Source organism: Anopheles coustani, chromosome 2, assembly GCF_943734705.1.
Source record: "Anopheles coustani chromosome 2, idAnoCousDA_361_x.2, whole genome shotgun sequence".
Lineage (NCBI taxonomy): Eukaryota > Metazoa > Arthropoda > Insecta > Diptera > Culicidae > Anopheles > Anopheles coustani.
Window position 1 is genome coordinate 40,209,635 of NC_071289.1, and position 18,158 is coordinate 40,227,792.

Here is an 18,158-nt window from a genome sequence, read left to right on the forward strand (position 1 = left end):
TCATATAGGGGAATGTGTCAGACAGCTAGGGGAATCGTGCAATGTCACCGGGGAGCTTTGCAACCAGTTAGGGGAGCGAGCTGTCAACCTAACAGTTTGTTTACTTTGACTTGATGGAACCGACAACGTTCGCGCCAGAAACAGCTAATCAGTATAGTTTGGCTCATCTACTAAGGTAATTTCATAATAGCATTGCATCAAATTGTTATTTATGTTAAACATGTCTTCTCTTTAGTTTTTTGTAATTGTAGGATAGCAGTGCTAATTACAATGCCTCCACGGCAACATATTTCGGTAGAAAACAAAAAAAAGATAGTGAAGCTGTACTTGGATCAGTACCGTATGACCGATATAGCAAACATTATGGATTTGAACATCCAGACAGTGTCACGGATCGTTCAAAAGTATCTCAAAGATGGGGAAGTTCAAGATAACTCCCACAAGAAAGGTGGCCCACACACAAAGAAGTTGAACGAGGAACAGCTTCAAATCGTGAAGAACTGGGTGGATGAAGACTGTTCGCTAAGTCTCAAAACAATTACGGAAAAGTGTCTTGCAGAATTTGGTGTACGCATTTGTATCTCAACAGCTAGAAACTATTTGACAGGATTCAACTACACACTAAAAAGAATTAAACTACTTCCTGAGCGTCGCAACACTCCGCAAACAATAGAGGTGCGTAAGCAATACGCCCTTCGTTTTATAGAGTGGCAGGCGGAGATGAACGACTCCAATTTCATGTTTTTAGATGAAGTGGGATTTAATGTATCAATGAGAAGCAAAAGAGGGTGGTCTGCTTCAGGAAAACCTGCCACTCAGGTTGTTCCATCAATCCGAAGTCGCAACATTACCATCTGTTGCACTATATCTCGAAATGGAATAGTTACTTATGAATATGCGGATGGAGCATTCAATCAGCATTTGTTTCTTAATTATTTAGATAAACTGAAACAAGATTTTGCAACACACAATATCAGCGAGCCAATAATTATCATGGACAATGTGGCTTTCCACAAAACCGGAATTATTAAAACGTTCGCAGAAGAAAATAACATTAGGCTCGAGTACCTACCACCTTACTCGCCTTTCTTAAATCCAATAGAAAACATGTTTTCTAAATGGAAAGAAATAGTCGGAAGAGCAAAGCCGCAGAATGAGACGGAGTTAATGCAAGCCATCAAAGATGGGGCTAATTTAATAACAAAAGAAGATTGTGATGGATATTATCGTAACATGTTGCGATACGTTAGAAAATGTTGTAACGGGGAGGAAATAATAGATTAAGTTGTATACTGTACTGAATTAATTGACAAACATCATAAAAATTGAACTAGTTGAACTCGGAGCTGTGAATTATTTTCAATAAAATACTATTTTTTCTTAACATTAATAAGTGTCTTGAAGTAACATGCACATCATTCTTTAACCGTCACCCGTTCAACCAAACCTACATACGTAGACGTTCAACCGGACTACCCGGGTAGTCCATACATTTTGTATGGGAGACTCCGTTTTGCTGTACTTAAGACTTAATAACTTTTTATCTAGACGTCGGATCGATTTGAAATTTTCAGTGAAGATACTTGAGAGTGTTTCCCACAATGTTGTGTAGTTTTTATAACTTTAAAAATTCATTATTTATGTTAATTTGAGGTTCCAAAAAATGTCACCCTTCACATCTATGACCGAAACCTGTGTAGCTTCAACATTTTAGATAAGAGTTTGCATTTTCTGTATTTCAGTATACGTATCTTTGATCATTGAATCTTAATTACTTGAAATTTTCAGAAATTTATTAAATTTTTTTAAACATGTTTTAGAAATGTTCAAGTAGGATTGTTTCATTCGAAAACACGAATCCGATAATTTAAACATTTATGCCTTACGTTTAGGCATTAAAATCTTAGTCTAATATTAAACACAAGTATGTATCTTAGTAATATTAAACACATCATTTTGTTCAGAAAATGTGCGCCACAAACACGTTTATTAATCCGTTTCTAGTCGACTATGTGTGTGATTCAAAGTACAACAAAAGTTAAGTAAAAGTGAGCGTTATGGAAAAACTCAATTCTTTGAATAGATAAAACCGAACAGACTTATAGAAGAATTACTAGGAACAGCATTTCTGACGAAAAAAGAATTAAATAACGGACAAAACTTTGTTCTCAGTTGAAGCATGAAGATAGCATGAAGCGACTGAGAGTTTATTAATTTTTACAATATTTTATGCAATTTTCCAAAACATTTCAAGTAGTTAAGTATCTACGAGCAAATATATCAGTACTAAAATACAGAAAAAGCAAACTTCTATGTAAATTATATGAACTACACAGATAAATGGTTGTAGATGTGAATGGTGAATTTTTTTGGAACCTCAAATTAACATACTTAATGAATTTTTAAAATTATAAAAACTACACAATATTTTGGGAAACACCCTCAAGTATCTTCACTGAAAATTTCAAATCGATCCGACATCTAGATAAAAAGTTATTAAGTCTTAAGTACAGCAAAACGGAGTCTCCCATACAAAATGTATGGACTACCCGGGTAGTCCGGTTGAACGTTTGAGGGGTATCAACCGAAAAACGCAAATAAAAATTATTTAAATTCCTTGGAAAATTTTTTTTCTTTAGCAAAACGATCGAAAATGAATTTTTCTAGGTATTCTAAAAATTTCATGCCGATACGTCAATCCAATCATAAGTTAGAACAAAACAAAACTCCAAAAACTACCCGGGTAGGCGGTTGAACGGGTGACGGTTAATTCCTTCGATTTAAACCCCTTCACAATTTCCCCCCAACCTGACGGGCAGTTTTTGTCGCCCGTTTATATTTTCGCTGTGCGATGTTTATTCGAAGTGCACCTGCTTCAAAAACACGTTATTACTTGTTTGTGCATTTTTATTAGTTTATGCAATACTAATCGTTGCAATTAAACCAAAGTTAACACAGTTTAATTATTGATCTAAAAAATGATACTTTGAAGTGGTTAACAAGCACGAGAGTAACGTTCTTTAAGCAACGTAGTCGGAACGATAAACGTAGAGAACCTCGCATCGAATATCACATATTGACTTGGCATTTTGCGTTTACCTCAGCGGATCGATTGTTTCACAGAACCCTTCGTAACAAGTCAAAAGAAACAGATGCAAAATTGGAGAATGTTGTTGTATTTTAGTTGAAAATAACTTACTCGATTTACGAATATTTTACTATCCATAGTTATAACATTCCTTGACATAAAAATGATGAGTTTAGTGAAATTACCAACTCGCTCCCCTAACCGGTTGTAAAGCTCCCCGGTGGGATTGCACGATTCCCCTAGCTGTCTGACACATTCCCCTATATGATTGCAAAGTTATCTTTACCGGTTGAAAATATCCCCTATGCTTTTGAAATGTTCCCTCTACCTATTGAAACATTCCATTATATGAATCGAAACCCTGTAATGCATGGCTTCACTGTGATTTATTCGCCCTGCGGTTTTGATCTGGATATTTTTAAACGCAATGTAAAATTGTATTTGCGAAGGTATTCTGTTCCTCATGCACGTCGGTGTTTGGTGGTTTAATTTTAAACAAACCCGAACGCTGATGAGCAATTGAAAGTTATTTTCTTTCACTTACTTGTGTATGTTTTGTCATTAATACCAGTATAGATGCCGGTGGGAAAATGGTATGGCACATTAAACACACGTGTTTCCCACCCGCCCATGTAGGGACGTGGGGTCATGACTTGCGATTTATTTGGCGCAAGTTCAAGGTATATCTCCACAGAACCGGGCAGTTGCGTACGCCACATGTACAGCAAATTGCATAGAGACAGACTGACGTAGTTTCAAAAACAAGCCCACCAACGTTTTCCGTGTTGTTGTGTTTGTGTGTGTTGACTTTTACAAGATTGTCATGACGCGGATTGTAGGTGAAATACTCGTATTGTTTGATAATCGATGATTTGCATATGCCATAATATGAAACCTTTCATATTGGTTTGGCTAGTTATTTTCATTATTTAGAGAGATTTTTTCTTAGGTACCCAATTATCTCCTCCCAATGCAACCAGGAAATTTTTTTTACCCCTCGCTTTTTCTCTACCGCTGTACGGAAGATCCATCCCCCATGACCATCCTCACACAATCCTATTTTCACTCATTTTCAAGCCCACCATATTGTGTATGGCAAGTGTGGGACTACACAAATTCACCCCGTTTCGAGCGTTTCTTAAAGCACGAGAAAAAGTTTGTTTGTGTTTACGCTGCTTTGGACGCCGTGGCTGTTTTCAAAACAGCAAAGTGCGCAATTCCTCAAAACCATCCTCGGCCCTCGGTTGCTGCTGCTGCTGCTGCTGCTGTCCTGTTAAGTTTCTTTAACGCGACCGAGCGCTAGCGGTCGAGATAAAAATACACACACGCTCTACGTGGCACATTTCCGCCAGTTCGGTTGTCTTTATTTTTCGCAAAGCAATTTACATGCCGAAGATTCTTTCCTGGTCATCAAAGAAAAAAGGCGAGATTATTCGGTGGAAATGTTGCGAATGGTATAATGTACGAATTTTTCAAATATACTACCACCAATTGCATCTTCAATTTCTTTGCGCCGCCGCCGGCACGAGGTGACGAAACACGATGATCTGGTGTGACATATTGTTTCTCGATCGGTGGCCATCGTCAATCATGTCTACCTTTGCCCGGATCGTACGATGCGCGTTTTTATTGTTGTGCGCACTTGTTTTTTTTTTTTTTTTTTTTTTTTTGTTCGACACCGCAAGTTTTTCGCTCACGTTACAGTTTCGCTAAGTCATAATGCTTTGCAAACTTGACAAATGATATCCACCCGGGGGTTGGGGTCGTTGGTCTCAGCCGTCTTGTTGTGCCAAACCACCAAAAAAAAACCCTTCCTTCGCCTTGCGAAAAGGGCAACCAGCGAGACGAAAATTTCGCCACAGAAAATGACTTTTCATATGCCGAACATCCGCGACATGGCTACTGAAAGTCGCCGTCGTGCACAACAAACAACGTCAATTACACTGTTGCTATTAACAAATGAGAATGTAAGCAGTCCGCCTGACTATCGTTGTGGTGGTTTTTCCTCTCATTGGCCGCCAACCAGGATCGATCATTCTTCTGCGGCCTGAGAGGGAAAACCGCCCCACCGACCGCCGAACGCGGGTTCTCGCTAGTGTTTGGCTCCGTTCTGCTGCCGATTGGTGTTGGTGGTGGTGTGTGTTGTTTGTTGTTCGGTTAACTGAACACGACACAGATCTCGTGGCGAGGCAATAGCACGACCCGGTCCGCGAGCGACAATCAGTCGGATTCTGTCCGCGAAAATGTGCGCCATCATCATCGCTGCCGATGAGATCTCTTAAAGTGATTCGATAAAAGTTGGAAAAGACATTTATAAACTACAGCACACGAGAGAAAAAAAGCTCACTGTAGCGAAGCAAAGAACCCAACGCCACTGAAAATAATATTCAAAATCGAAGTGTTTTGTCGCCGCAAGTGCACCGCAATCGTCGCTTGCCGTTCTGCAGCTTGTTATTTATTGTTTGTTTGTGCAAAGAAACCCCGTCGTTTGGACGCATTTGAATTCTCGTAAAGAAAGGCTTGTGTAAGGTAGCAGATTTTACCTACCCATCCCGCTGTAACTATCAAAAAACGATCATTATCGAAATGAAGGTTCCCAGCTCTTCTTCGCCCATTGCCGTTCCCACCGTTGGCGAACCGGCCGGCAGAATGCAGCGCAATCGGATGATGTACGTATACTAGGAAATAACGACGCGCGATAGTCATAATCTCCATCGGCGACCGTCAACACACTTTTACTGACGGTGAGCTAGTCAGTTAGTTGAGTGCAGGTCGCAGATTATTTCGATAAGGCCATACAAGAGAAGTTACGGATGTGCCCCGGCGACGAGATAATAGTGTAAATGATGTAATCTTTGTTTGAAAAACGTGTCACATACTATGACAGCTTTAAAACCCTGCCGTGATAATGCGAATGCAATAAACTGACCGTAGGTTACAATTGCGAGAAAAAGTTCCCTTCCAATCAGAACTGAAATCTAGTGAAAGGTGATGATAATGATTCACTTATCGATAAACCTTTAGGTTCCACAGAGGGATAGTGTATGCTTACAAACTTTTGAGTTTATAAGGATTAACATTTTGCATTACTGTAAGGCGATTGTTGAAAAGAGTTTTGTTTCGATTTATTTTTATAATTTGCTGCTTGTTTACTCAAATGGTTAAATGGTTGGTAGTGTTGAAATTCCATTGGCATTGCTGTCAATTGTTGTCGCAAGACTGTAATTAAAACCGAGATAATTGGTGGAATCGCATACGGATTTTTTTTTTATTGAACGATGGAATTCCACCCAATGTGTTAAATATTAAACAAGAAGAATGTAAATTTGCTGTCCTTACATAGTCTGTCTGTCATCTAGAAAATTATTACTCAACAGAAGATTTATGTGCGAAAGAATTGAACATGTTTATTTTAGTAGTAGTACAACCAATTTGTCTATTTTAATCGTAATGTACATAAATCCATTTAACTAAAAGCACTTTTATTTTTGTTTAATTTCAGTGAGCCGAGTCTTAGTAGTAGTAATCGTATGAGTAAACGTACGATTTCTTCCTCCTCCTCCTCGTCTTCGGCGGCCTCCGACTCCTACTGTGTTTCGTTGGCTGTAGGACCGCTGTGGTGGTCCTGATGTCCCAACATTCAGGACCGATCACGATAGGGCCTCTCCCTTGAAGGGTAAGCCACCACCACCAAGCCACCATGTTAACATTTACTTAATATCTGATGTTTTCTCCACTCTCTCCTCCTCGTTCACGTGCCACAGAATACAATCGCAAGGATTCTTTCGATTCGACAACGACCACTGCTTCTTCCGAGTACAATGATCTGGATTTCACTGAATCAACCGTCGACTACATGAACCAACAGGAGGCTGCCGTCATCCAGGAGGTACTGAGCCAGTCCGTTCCGACCGCCATCACCCTGAAGCTGTTCGTCACGCCGCAAAAGTGCAGCAGCTGGGAGACGATCTTCAATCCGAACGACAACATCCTGTACGTGTCGCTCCCATCGGCCATGTCGCACGAGGCCTCCAAGCACTCCTTCATTTCCCTGCTGGAGTTTGCCGAGGAAAAGCTGGAGTGCGATGGCGTCGTCCTGTGCATCCGCAAGGATCGGCTCGACCGTCCCAACCTGGTGCGTACGTTCTCATTCGTCGGTTTTCAGCCGCTCAGCCCAAAATCTCCGCTCGCTCCGCCCCACATCGAGGAGCAGCAGCGGAATGAGTATCTCTTCATGATTTACAACATCGAGGAGTAAACCACGGGAGAGCACGCGAACAACAAAACAACACCCCCCGACCAAGCGCAACAAGATCAACCGCTTGGGTGAAATCCATATCATGTGATCCGCCAGATCCAACATCAACGCTTGGCGGATCGATACGAAGAGGAGCGGTGTGCGTTGGTACAATCGTATTAAAATTAAGTTCGTGCCATTTGACCAGCGACAAACGCTCACCTAAATACCATCTGCAGCCGGGAGCGTCTGTTGGTCGTGGTTTGGGCGAAAACAACACCCCTCTCCGCCCTTCAACGATAAGGTTGAAGTTTACCCGCCGAGCTTCGATTGGTGGCAGAGATCGTTGCATCCCAAATCGGTGCGGTTTACGTTCAACCGTTTTGATACGATCGTATAGAACACACAGCATAGCGTATAAAAACAATGCAACCGGAAAGACAAACGAAAAGCATGGATTAATATCATACTACATCATCGATACAACACAACACACATGCGGACTCATTGCCACCATCCATCGCCATCCAGCAACAATTGATGAACCACACGTTTGAATGGTTTCTACCTGTGAAAAATCCATCGCTTCACGTCCATCTATATCGTCAAAGCAAGCAAAACCAACCAGCGGCCAAACTAATGGCATGAGACATATAAAGTTAAAGAAAGATAACATTTCCCTTTTCGAAGATTACAATACCAGCTCGCGGTTCTTTGCAACACAAAACAAACACTACTTGCAAACGCGGGCGAACGGCGTGTGCATACTCTCTAGAGCGTAACTACCAATACTAGCACATAGTAGAACGGAGGGAAAAGTGAAGAGAAAACAACAGGCATTATCAGATTCGGTATCGCGATCTAACCAGTCGATATACTTGCGATTTGTAATTGTTTAAGAGATATGCTACTATCATATGGTAATCATAACAAAAAATTTAAAAAAGTTAAAAAAAATCATAAAAGCTATAAAAATCGCAAAAAAATCGATAACGAACTGTATCCTACGTATATTTTTTTTTTACAAACAACCAGCAATAACTGATTGAATGGGATAATTAAAACAAACAATCTTGAAATAGAAACAACTGACACAGAAAAACGCATTATTTTGCAGACGATTTTTATACAAAAAAACAAACAATGAAACTGACACAAGAACTAAAAATTTATCGTCATACAAAGAGGAGATTGAAATTAAATTCTGTCGAAGAAATGCCAGCTATGGAGCGCCCCGGATGTGAATCCTTCATCCTTGGACATACCAAACGATCAACGTAACCGGCAGTTGACACCTGCGGTCGAGTTAGTAGGGAATCGACGCGAGAGATAGAAGACTTCTTCGGCGCGAGCCTCGGCAGCCCTGTGCCAACTAGAGAAATGTTTGTTGCAATCGGGAAAACAAAGTGCAAAGGAAAACAAAACAAACAACAAAAAAGGGACACTTTGAAAACGGGATAGTGAATGGTCAAACATAAAGGAAGTGCTCGTGCCGAAGTCAAGTTGATATAGAAGTCGTTAATTAGTTTGTTATGTTGATTAGTTTAGCTGCCATTTTTTTTCTCTCCTGCTTTTTTCTTTTGAATTGACATTTTTCTGAAAAGCAGTACTTATGAAATAGAATATTTTGTATACATTACTAGGAACAGTTACGTTAACCGCAAACGATGTCATCTACCCACAACATTTATTAGTGCTAAGATTTATTTACTATTCTTATGTATCCTAGTTGTATTCATTGTCTTATTATCGTTTTCCTTGATTTGATAGGATTCCACCACCGAAGATGGTATTGTAATGCTTTAATTTGTAGCGGATTTTTGCTTACGTTTCTCTGCATCGAACCTCCCGCCTCCGGGAGGATCTTCTTTCGGGCAGCACACGAATTAATCGTTCGATGCGTGATATATGTCCCCCATCACCGTGTTGTGTATTCCGAGCACGATAAACCGAACGGGTACGGTGAGGAACATGAAGTAGAAACTTGCAAACATAAGAAAAGGGAATTTTTTGAACAAAACAATTTAACGAAAATGGGAATGTATCTCAAAGCATGTAGGGAAAAAGTAAACATGAATCAAAAGTGACGACCTAGCGCGGTCACGAAGACGGAAAGAGAGAAGCACATGAAGTGGTGCGATGTAGCTAATGGAATATTATTGTTCTCGTTTACTTTTTCCCCAACTTTATATGTTGTTAATGGGTTCAGTTGAGAATATACTGTATAATCAACCCTGTCTTACTATTTTATCTACTGAAAATAAGAACAAGCATACAGCTTTTTAAAAATACACATCAACTAGCTTTTATAAAACGAATATAAGTTTTTCTTCTTTCTGTGAGATGTTGACAATTTCAGCAAATAATAAAAACAATTTTGAAGTTGATAAATTTTCAAGCAGAATTCCCTTTTTATGACTAACAATTCTAACCAAACAAGAGAACTAAGAGCAACTAACGATTCATATAATCTACAGACCTTCGTAAAAAGGTATTCGATACTTATTCTTTCAACATGGATTTTATTTTATCACTAGTTTTGTTCATTCTATCGGAAATATAACAAGAAATATAATTTCTAAATACTAACCAAACAACACTGCGCAATTTTATTTTACTGAAAGAAAGTCGACCGACTTTATACTATACAAACTAACATCGTCGCCTCGGCTACGCTTCAATAGTGCGAATTTATGAATGTGAATAAACCCTTATCAAACAATTAACTTAGTAGGTCGATAACAAGTACTACCTTCGTGGTTCACGTCATTGTCAAAAATCGTCACGCCATCTAATTTTGCTTTGAATACTACTACCATCGAGTTTCAGAAACAAAAAGACTTAAGATTACTTGTTACTCATTTAAATTTTACGAAAATTCCTACATACTTCAACAAATTTGAAAAACGATTCATTCAACGGCCTAATCGAATAATAAACGAAGTAACGCACATTAAATAAAACGTTCTTGTTGAAAGTGGGCGCATATTGTTTCAGCCGGCGAACACCAACAATTTAGTGATTAAAACATACTTTTCGACAAACAATGTAATGTGGAATTGCTGAATTTTAAAGCAATTAAAAAACGATTTTATGGGAATCAAGATCGGCGACAATGTATTAAACTTAATCTACGCACCCTTCCCTTAAACACATTCATGAAACAAGTTCAAATTTTTGTACTCTAGTTTCAACAGTGATACTAAGCACTTGTCACATTCAGCAGCTCTTAGTGCCGGTACTGAGTTTTAAAGTTAAAAAACAAAGTTTTTGAGTTCTAATGCGTTGGAATTGTGTTCATTAAAATTTATTTGAAGGAGGTTTGATAGCGGTTATTGTCTATATCAGGGGCCGGGATACGTTTCGTTTGCGGATAAATGTTGTTTACGACTACCTTACATGAATGGTGATTGTAAAATCAAACATTTTTCTTATCTGTCGTGAAAAATATCCAAATATCCAAACATATTTTAGAGTTTTAGTTTTGTAACTGCCTGTAAAAAAAGTGTGTGCTATACTGCTATAAATGATGACACAAATTGACTCAGAAGATGTAGATTTTTCAACTTTCCATTGGTTGTTTCCGTCCTGTGCTTTGGACAGGATTCCGTACGCGAGCATGCGAGATACGTTACAACGGGAATTGGCGTTATTTCCGATCTTTGAGGCCAATTTATGTCGTCATTTGTAATTGCAAAACAAGATTTTATTTTTGAAATGTTCCTCAACATTATAACTTTCTAGCGCGCACTGTTTATCCGGATTTGTATTATAATTTTGAATAGATAAAAGCTAAAAAAACTCTATTTCGACCGTTTTTGCTTTATAGCTTTTATTTATGGATTTGAAAAATCTTCAAAATAGTGAAGTTATAGCGTTGTAAAAATAAAGGTCAAAGTGACCCCTTTTATTTTAGTTGTAGCTTTGGATTTTAAGAAAAGTCTTTTTTTTGTAATAATATTTAGCCGTTTTCGAGATATTAAAATCGGAATTGGATTGTGAAACGTGTGTCCACTGTTTTCAATGTATTTAAAAAAGAAAAATGAAAAGTGCTTAATGTACTGTTAAGCAAAACAACAAAATTACTTAAATGAGCTTAATAGAAATGATATGAAATGAACTTGCCCAAAATTCGCTTTTTGGTAGAAATTGACTCGATGGAATTAAGAAAAAAAACCTTGACCGAATACAAATACGACGGTAATTCCAATGCTTTATCATACGAAGCTTTCATGAATCCCACCCCCCCTCCCGGTAGCCCTCATAAGCCAAACGTAAGGAGTTCTCTTGGATTTATAGTACATCAAAGTTAATGCAAACAAAACAAATCTTAAGGTTAAATCTCAAGTAGCTAAACTCAATCCTTACCTCATCCAACAGCTGCCAACGGTCAAAAGTCTACCCTCACTAATAGTGCAACGTTTTAAAACAGTGCTTTCCGGTGCGAACAGTAAACGGTGAGGGCAATAAATTACTTCTTCAAATAAGATCACTATCGCAAAAGAGTAGGGCCAGCGCTTTACCGTGCGTAGTCGTCACCTCATTGGTTGGGGGCTGGTTATCGGAATACCGCTGTAATCCGTTGATTCATCCCCGCGTTTCTACGATCCATGAACGATAAGGGTGACCATTATTGAGCACTCCCACCTCACCTTCTCTTGCGACCTAGTCGTTATTGACGCGTGAGTAAATTATAAAAAAAAAAAACAAACAACAAACATGTGGGCGGGGATAATGGTGGGACTTCGACGCTGGGTGTGATTAGTATTTATTTTTACATTTTTGCACACGGCCATGCATAATTGAAGCAATGCCGTTTTGGGTTGTGTAGTAAGAGATTTTGGACACATTTCAATTTGAATTAGATTTGTTTCTTTTTTCTGGTGTAACACCAATGCATCTCGGGCAAGAAGGTGGCATGAAGAAATAATCAACCGATCACTGTTGTCAGGTGGCCATAATGTGTCAATTATATAATAAAACATACCCAACAGGGCAAGCAAATACGATTTAATACAGTTGCTGTTATTCATCTAAGTGCAATTTCATTTTGAAATTGTTTTCTTATGGCGGAATGTTTTTTTAATGATCTACAGCAGAGGTCGGCACACATTTCCCAAAAAGGGAAATGATAATATCTATAATATTATCATCCCAGATGGTAATTAATGTTTTAATAAAGGATGATTTAATGTTTCCTTTTGAATGTAGTATCCTTTTGAATGGAGGGTCAACTTTGTAAATAGCAAAGTTGCATAAAAAGAGGTTCGTCAATCATCGTTTAAGGTATCCGGTTCGCGCTTTCGGTTTCCTTTTAATCATCCAAATTCAATCATCAAAACTAAGCAGCACAGCATGGGGAAACATAAGAATTTATACTGTAGAGTAGAACGAAAGTTTGCATCGTTCCACATTATTTAATGAGCTGAACAGCTTGAGGGTCAAACTTACCATAAGATTTGTTATAGGTTCGTTATCAATCTTTTGTTTTGTTAGCAAATTTTATCATCTATCAATCGTAAGAAATATTACCCGAAGAGGTTGTATAAAAGATTTCCCAAAGATTATGTCAACGCATCCACTGTATGAAACATCAAGGACGCTCGATATTGTGCTCATCCAGACCGCCAGTCGGTAACAGATTTTGATTTCGCCAAATTTTCTTTTTTTACCATTCTGCTATATTTTCACTGTGTGGATCACTGGTACATTTTTGAGTGTAGCCTATAAACTGTAAGGTGTACTACGATACGATTATTACGTAGCAGATAGCGTTATCACGACCGGTGCAGTGATATAAACACAGAACCAGCGAAGAACAACAAGACAAACTATCGCGCGGATTACCTCGATCGAACAGATTATGAGTCCATGGGGTTCCGAGCGGCCGCCGATAACCCACCTAATCGGTTTACAGCGACACAGGCCAGTGTATTGTTCTGGCTGTAACAATCACAGCCCTGCCTCAACCTGCCCCCGATCGGGTCCTATCCCGGAGCAGCAGGTTTATCTTTATAACCTTAAAATTCGTTTCCCAAAAGCCGGCAAAAGGGCAGCGGGAGAAACAAAACAAACAACACCTTTACCCCGGCCGTCGAGAGGGGTGGAGACGTTAGTGGACGTCGATAAAGGCATTAATGTTTCTTCTTTATCTTGCCCCCCGATCGGGGCGAAAGGCCAGTGCACCAACCCCGGGGAGCGAAAAGGTACACGGCCTCCAGTTGGGACCATTGAGGTGGTGCTAGTCCTTTGGAGAATCGCGCCGCGTACGGACACGCTAATCCGTCGCAGCGGGAGACGTCGCAGCAGTGTCGCAGTTCGGCCTAAACTCGGCGTAGGACAATCCCGGGATTTTTACTCGATAACCGAAAACACCCCCAAGGGTCGCTAGGAACCATGTGCTGCTGCTCGAAAAAGTACTCCAACACCGCCAAAAAGCTGTGGGCGTTCGGCGGTGTGGTGGCCATCTTCATTGCGGCCGCCTTCTTCGGGTTCGGCCTGCCGGCCATCATCGATGCGGTCGCACTGACCGAGTTCCGCATCAAGGAGGGAGCGCGCGTGTACGAGAACTTCTTCGACGGCGAGGTGCCGATCTACTTCGACATCTACGTGTTCGATTGGACCAACCCGGAGGAGATCCGCAATCCGGACGTGCGGCCGAACTTCGTCCAGAAGGGACCGTACGTGTTCTCCGAGCGGCACGAGCGTGGCATGGTGTCGTTCAACGACAACGATACGCTCACGTTCAACCAGAAGCGCATCTGGCACTACGTCCCCGAGCAGTCGAACGGTGACTACTTCAACGATCGCGTCACGACGCTCAATCCCATTCTGGCGGTACGTTTTGGCGCCCGGACCGCGGGGACATTCCGTACGAGGTCCCTTGATTTCCCGTTTCTCTCTTTCAGACCGTCGGCAAAACGCTGGAAGGCGACCCACTGCTTCCCTTCCTCGATAACATCATTATGCTCAACAATCTCGCCACCTTCCTGTACGAGGACGTGCCGGTGCACGAGATGCTGTTCGATGGCCATCCGGATCTGCTGCTGAGCACGCTGCGCGATTTACTTGGCGCCCTGCCGCCCGGTACGGTACCGGATATCACCCTCCCGCCGTGGGAAGGCTTCGGGTGGTTTGTCGAGCGCAACGAAAGTCTCGAGTACGACGGCACGTTCCAGATAGGCACGGGTACGGACAACCGGATCAATACGGGCGTGATGCGCCAGTGGAACAACGAGCCGCAGGTGCCCAACTATCGCGGCGTCTGCGGTCAGGTCCGTGGCTCGGCCGGCGAAGTGTGGCCCCCGATGGGGCGCAACCTCGGGGATAACATCCGCCCGCTCCATCTGTTCCTCCCGGATCTGTGCAGTGCCATCACGCTGCAGCACGAGCGCGAGTTCTCGGTGCACGGACTCGACGGCGAGCTGTGGGTTGGTGATGCACGCAACTTCGACAACGGCCACACCATCCCCGAGACGGAATGTCAGTGTACGGCGCCGGTCGAAGAGTGTCCCGTGTTTCGGCCCGGTGTGATCGACGTGTCGGAGTGTAAGTTTGGTGCCCCGCTGGTGGTGAGCTATCCGCACTTCTACCTCGCCCATCCCAGCTATCGGATGGCCGTCGATGGCATGAACCCGGAGAAGGGCAAGCACGAGTTCCGCTTTGCGCTGCACCCGTTCTCCGGCATTCCGATGACCGTCAACGGTCGCCTCCAGTACAATATGCATCTCAAAGATTACGGAATGCAGTAAGTGCTTACTTGTTGCCATACTTGTTAATCGTATGATAACTTTACCTTTTACTCTTCCCTCGCACGCAGACTGTTCCAAGGTGTGCCAGATATAATCATTCCGGCGTTCTGGATCGAACAACGTGTAGTGCTCACGGAGGACATTGCCGATGATCTTAAAGTAAGACTTTCAGGATCCCGAAAACATCCCGAAAACAAAAAACACTAACCATTAACCCGTTTCAGCTTATCGAAAACCTCCGGTGGGGTTTCATCATCACGGCGTACGTGTTGTGCGGAGTGGGTGCCCTTCTTCTCGGACTGTCCTTATATGCCGCCGTTTTTGTGTGGAAAGACTAATTAATTCGTAAGCTTGTATTAACCGTTAGCGGGGTACATGGAGGGGATTGCAGATTTTTTCGATTTATATGACGCAGAGATGTCGCTACGACAAGTCTGATAAGGTGATTCACGTTTGAAAATGCTGATAGGAAATAAAAGGCTCGTTACTTAATTGATACTTCGTTACTAAATTGATATACTCAATTGATACTTAATTGAAGAATTGATGAGTTATTTTTACTTTTCACACAAGAATGTCAGCTTTTTTAACCAGTTTGGTACTTTCCTCCATGTCTTTATACTTTCAACGAAGATTGCTTATCGCTTAGTGCACATGCGCTAAGTTACACCGTAAACACCGTGGCTGATCAAGATTCGCTTCTTTCGCTTTCTACTCCTTCCTCCTACGTTCCATATCTTTTATCAAATGCCAGCGCAGCCAACTTAAGCCCGACCAGTTGCTCACATAACTGACTCGGTCTAATCGGGAATAACCGACCGAGCAAATTAATCGATAATAGAACAAACAAATGTAAATGTGGCCACTTCCAACTTCACACACGGCATCCAGATTCACAAGCGACCTTGTGTTACTTCTTTTCGTTGACGTCCACCTACAACCCCAACAAGATTTGTTTTGTGTCCAACATTATCTTGCTTTCAACAGTCATTCTTTCTTCGGCTTAGCTTATCTAAGTACATCGTACCGTAAATTACGGGAGTTGTTTCAAGCTTTTCACTTCTGAATCGTTCTCCTGTGCCATGCCTTACGCATTTCTGAGCGCATGTGTTTAGTGACAATTCGAAATGCGCAGGCATTTAATTTGAGACTTTGGATATTATGTTCGAGAGTTTATTGGTTTAGATTATGTGACACATATACTCGTGGCAAACGTTTTTTCTTCTTCTTATTGTTCTGCTTCTTCTGGCGTATCTACCATCTTGGTCATGCCTGACCTTTAAGGGCTTATTAGTATTTTTTTTCCCATCCATACGTAGATAGTCAGTCCTCTCGTACAGGGGAGGGTACAGTTTCGGTTTGGGATTCGAACCCACACGCCGTCGATTTGGTGAGAGCCGCGGCGGCGCTCTTGGGCCGATTTTCTAACCGGCGCTTCCGCTCGGCTGTCGCAGACCCCCGTTTTTGCGTATGCTTAAATTCCATCAGATGATACTAGGCCACCCGATGTGTTTTTAACGGGCCATTCATCTATTGTAGGTTTCAGCACAAAGTGACACAAAAAAATGCGATAGGGCCTGAACCTTTGCTAGAATATATAGAAGAGAAAGATGAAGCGGAGACGTTTTATGGGGATCTGCTGGATGAGCTGGATGAAAAAAAGCATACCGAAATCGACGCCCTACAAGAAAAACAATCAAAGAAGGATGAGGCCGCCTGCCATGGATCGGTGTTTGGCAGCGTTACTTATTTTATTATTTTGTAACTAAAGCATGACCATAACTAAATTGAACCAAGGAAAGCGCGCTACTGTGGCGCCTCTAGCGGCGCCAGCCAGAAACTAATATTTTTAGTAGTATTAGTAAATAGTAACAATGAAGTTGTGAAAGTTTCAGACCTGTACTATTGTTTTTCGCGAAATGCCGTATAATGGAAATTGAACGACCAAAAATGAATCCGCACAAATAACTGGAGCGTCGGTGGACAGATTGAGAAGGCCTGTAATCCATATTAAAAGCAAAAAACAAAAATTACATGTATTTTTCTTTTGTACAGTTATACATAAGGTTAGTTATAAAAATAGATAATTACTATTTACGTGTTCCCGGTTCCTATAAATTCACGTACTTTTTTATGCAGATTTTTCGACCTGCCATTATTCCAAGGTTGTCTTGGAGTGGTACTGGGCCAATAAGATCCACTTGGTACCAAAACCAAATTTCCCAGAGTTTCGCTCCATCGAAAAAATCTGGAAAATCACAAAACTTCAGCTTAGACGAAGTGGTGGAACAGTTAGAGATGTTCTTGGCAAGAAGAAGTGAACGGACGTTGCGAAAACGGTGTCCCTTTCCACGATACGAGCGCTAATGCGGGAACCAAAACACAAAATACGTGAATTTATATGAACAGTGAACACTTGAATACTAAAAACCTATTTTTATAACAATCGTTATGCATAATTGTACAAAAGAAAAATACTTGTCATTTTTATTGTTTTTTTTTTACGGGTTCCCGGCTTATTCAATTTGCTCAATTACCTTGGTATTTCAGTTATTTGTGCGGATTTATTTTTGGTCGTTCAATTTCCATTATACGGCATTTCGCGAAAAACAATAGTACAGGTCTGAAACTTTCACAACTTCATTGTTACTATTTACTAATACTACTAAAAATATTAGTTTCTGGCTGGCGCCGCTAGAGGTGCCACAGTAGCGCGCTTTCCTTGGTTCAATTTAGTTATGGTCATGCTTTAGATGTAGTTAGATTTATTATTGTATTGTTTGTTAATTGTTTATGTATTATTGTAATTGTTTTGTAAAAATTAATAATTTTGTAATTTAATCATTTACGATGTGTTCATTTGTTTCAAACAATTTTAATTGAATAAAAATTTAAATCGCTACACAAAAGATGTTTTTGTTGTTTTGAATTAATGCGAACTACGAAGTAATTGGAAATTTGGTTTAGTTTACATCTTTAATTTCTTTTCCTTGAGTCTGTTATATTCGATCCTTTCCGATTTCTATTAAAATATTTTTTCAAAATGTGAATGGACTAGGGGATTTCGTACCACATAATAATA

General features: G+C 40.8%; 2 protein-coding genes across 2 annotated transcripts; both read left to right on the forward strand.

The window, feature by feature from the left end:
• Positions 1 to 113: 113 nt before the first annotated feature.
• LOC131264393 (ornithine decarboxylase antizyme) lies at positions 114 to 9,557 on the forward strand. The gene is given in 5 exon segments (XM_058266696.1): positions 114 to 175; positions 252 to 384; positions 6,595 to 6,714; positions 6,716 to 6,764; positions 6,853 to 9,557. Coding segments are annotated over 5 exon segments (858 nt in total). The 3' UTR covers positions 7,347 to 9,557.
• A 4,164-nt stretch (positions 9,558 to 13,721) lies between these two features.
• LOC131267301 (protein croquemort-like) lies at positions 13,722 to 15,455 on the forward strand. The gene is made up of 4 exons (XM_058270146.1): positions 13,722 to 14,162; positions 14,234 to 15,072; positions 15,145 to 15,235; positions 15,301 to 15,455. The coding sequence occupies exons 1-4, from the start codon at positions 13,722 to 13,724 to the stop codon at positions 15,412 to 15,414; spliced, it is 1,485 nt and encodes a 494-aa protein (XP_058126129.1). The 3' UTR covers positions 15,415 to 15,455.
• Positions 15,456 to 18,158: the final 2,703 nt, after the last annotated feature.

Excerpts from the sequence above, each read along its gene's own strand:
- LOC131267301 (XM_058270146.1), top strand. The coding sequence starts at position 13,722 with ATGTGCTGCTGCTCGAAAAAGTACTCCAACACCGCCAAAAAGCTGTGG. Across the intron at positions 15,073-15,144 it reads CTCAAAGATTACGGAATGCA|ACTGTTCCAAGGTGTGCCAG; the intron begins GTAAGTGCTTAC and ends CCTCGCACGCAG. Across the intron at positions 15,236-15,300 it reads ACATTGCCGATGATCTTAAA|CTTATCGAAAACCTCCGGTG; the intron begins GTAAGACTTTCA and ends AACCCGTTTCAG.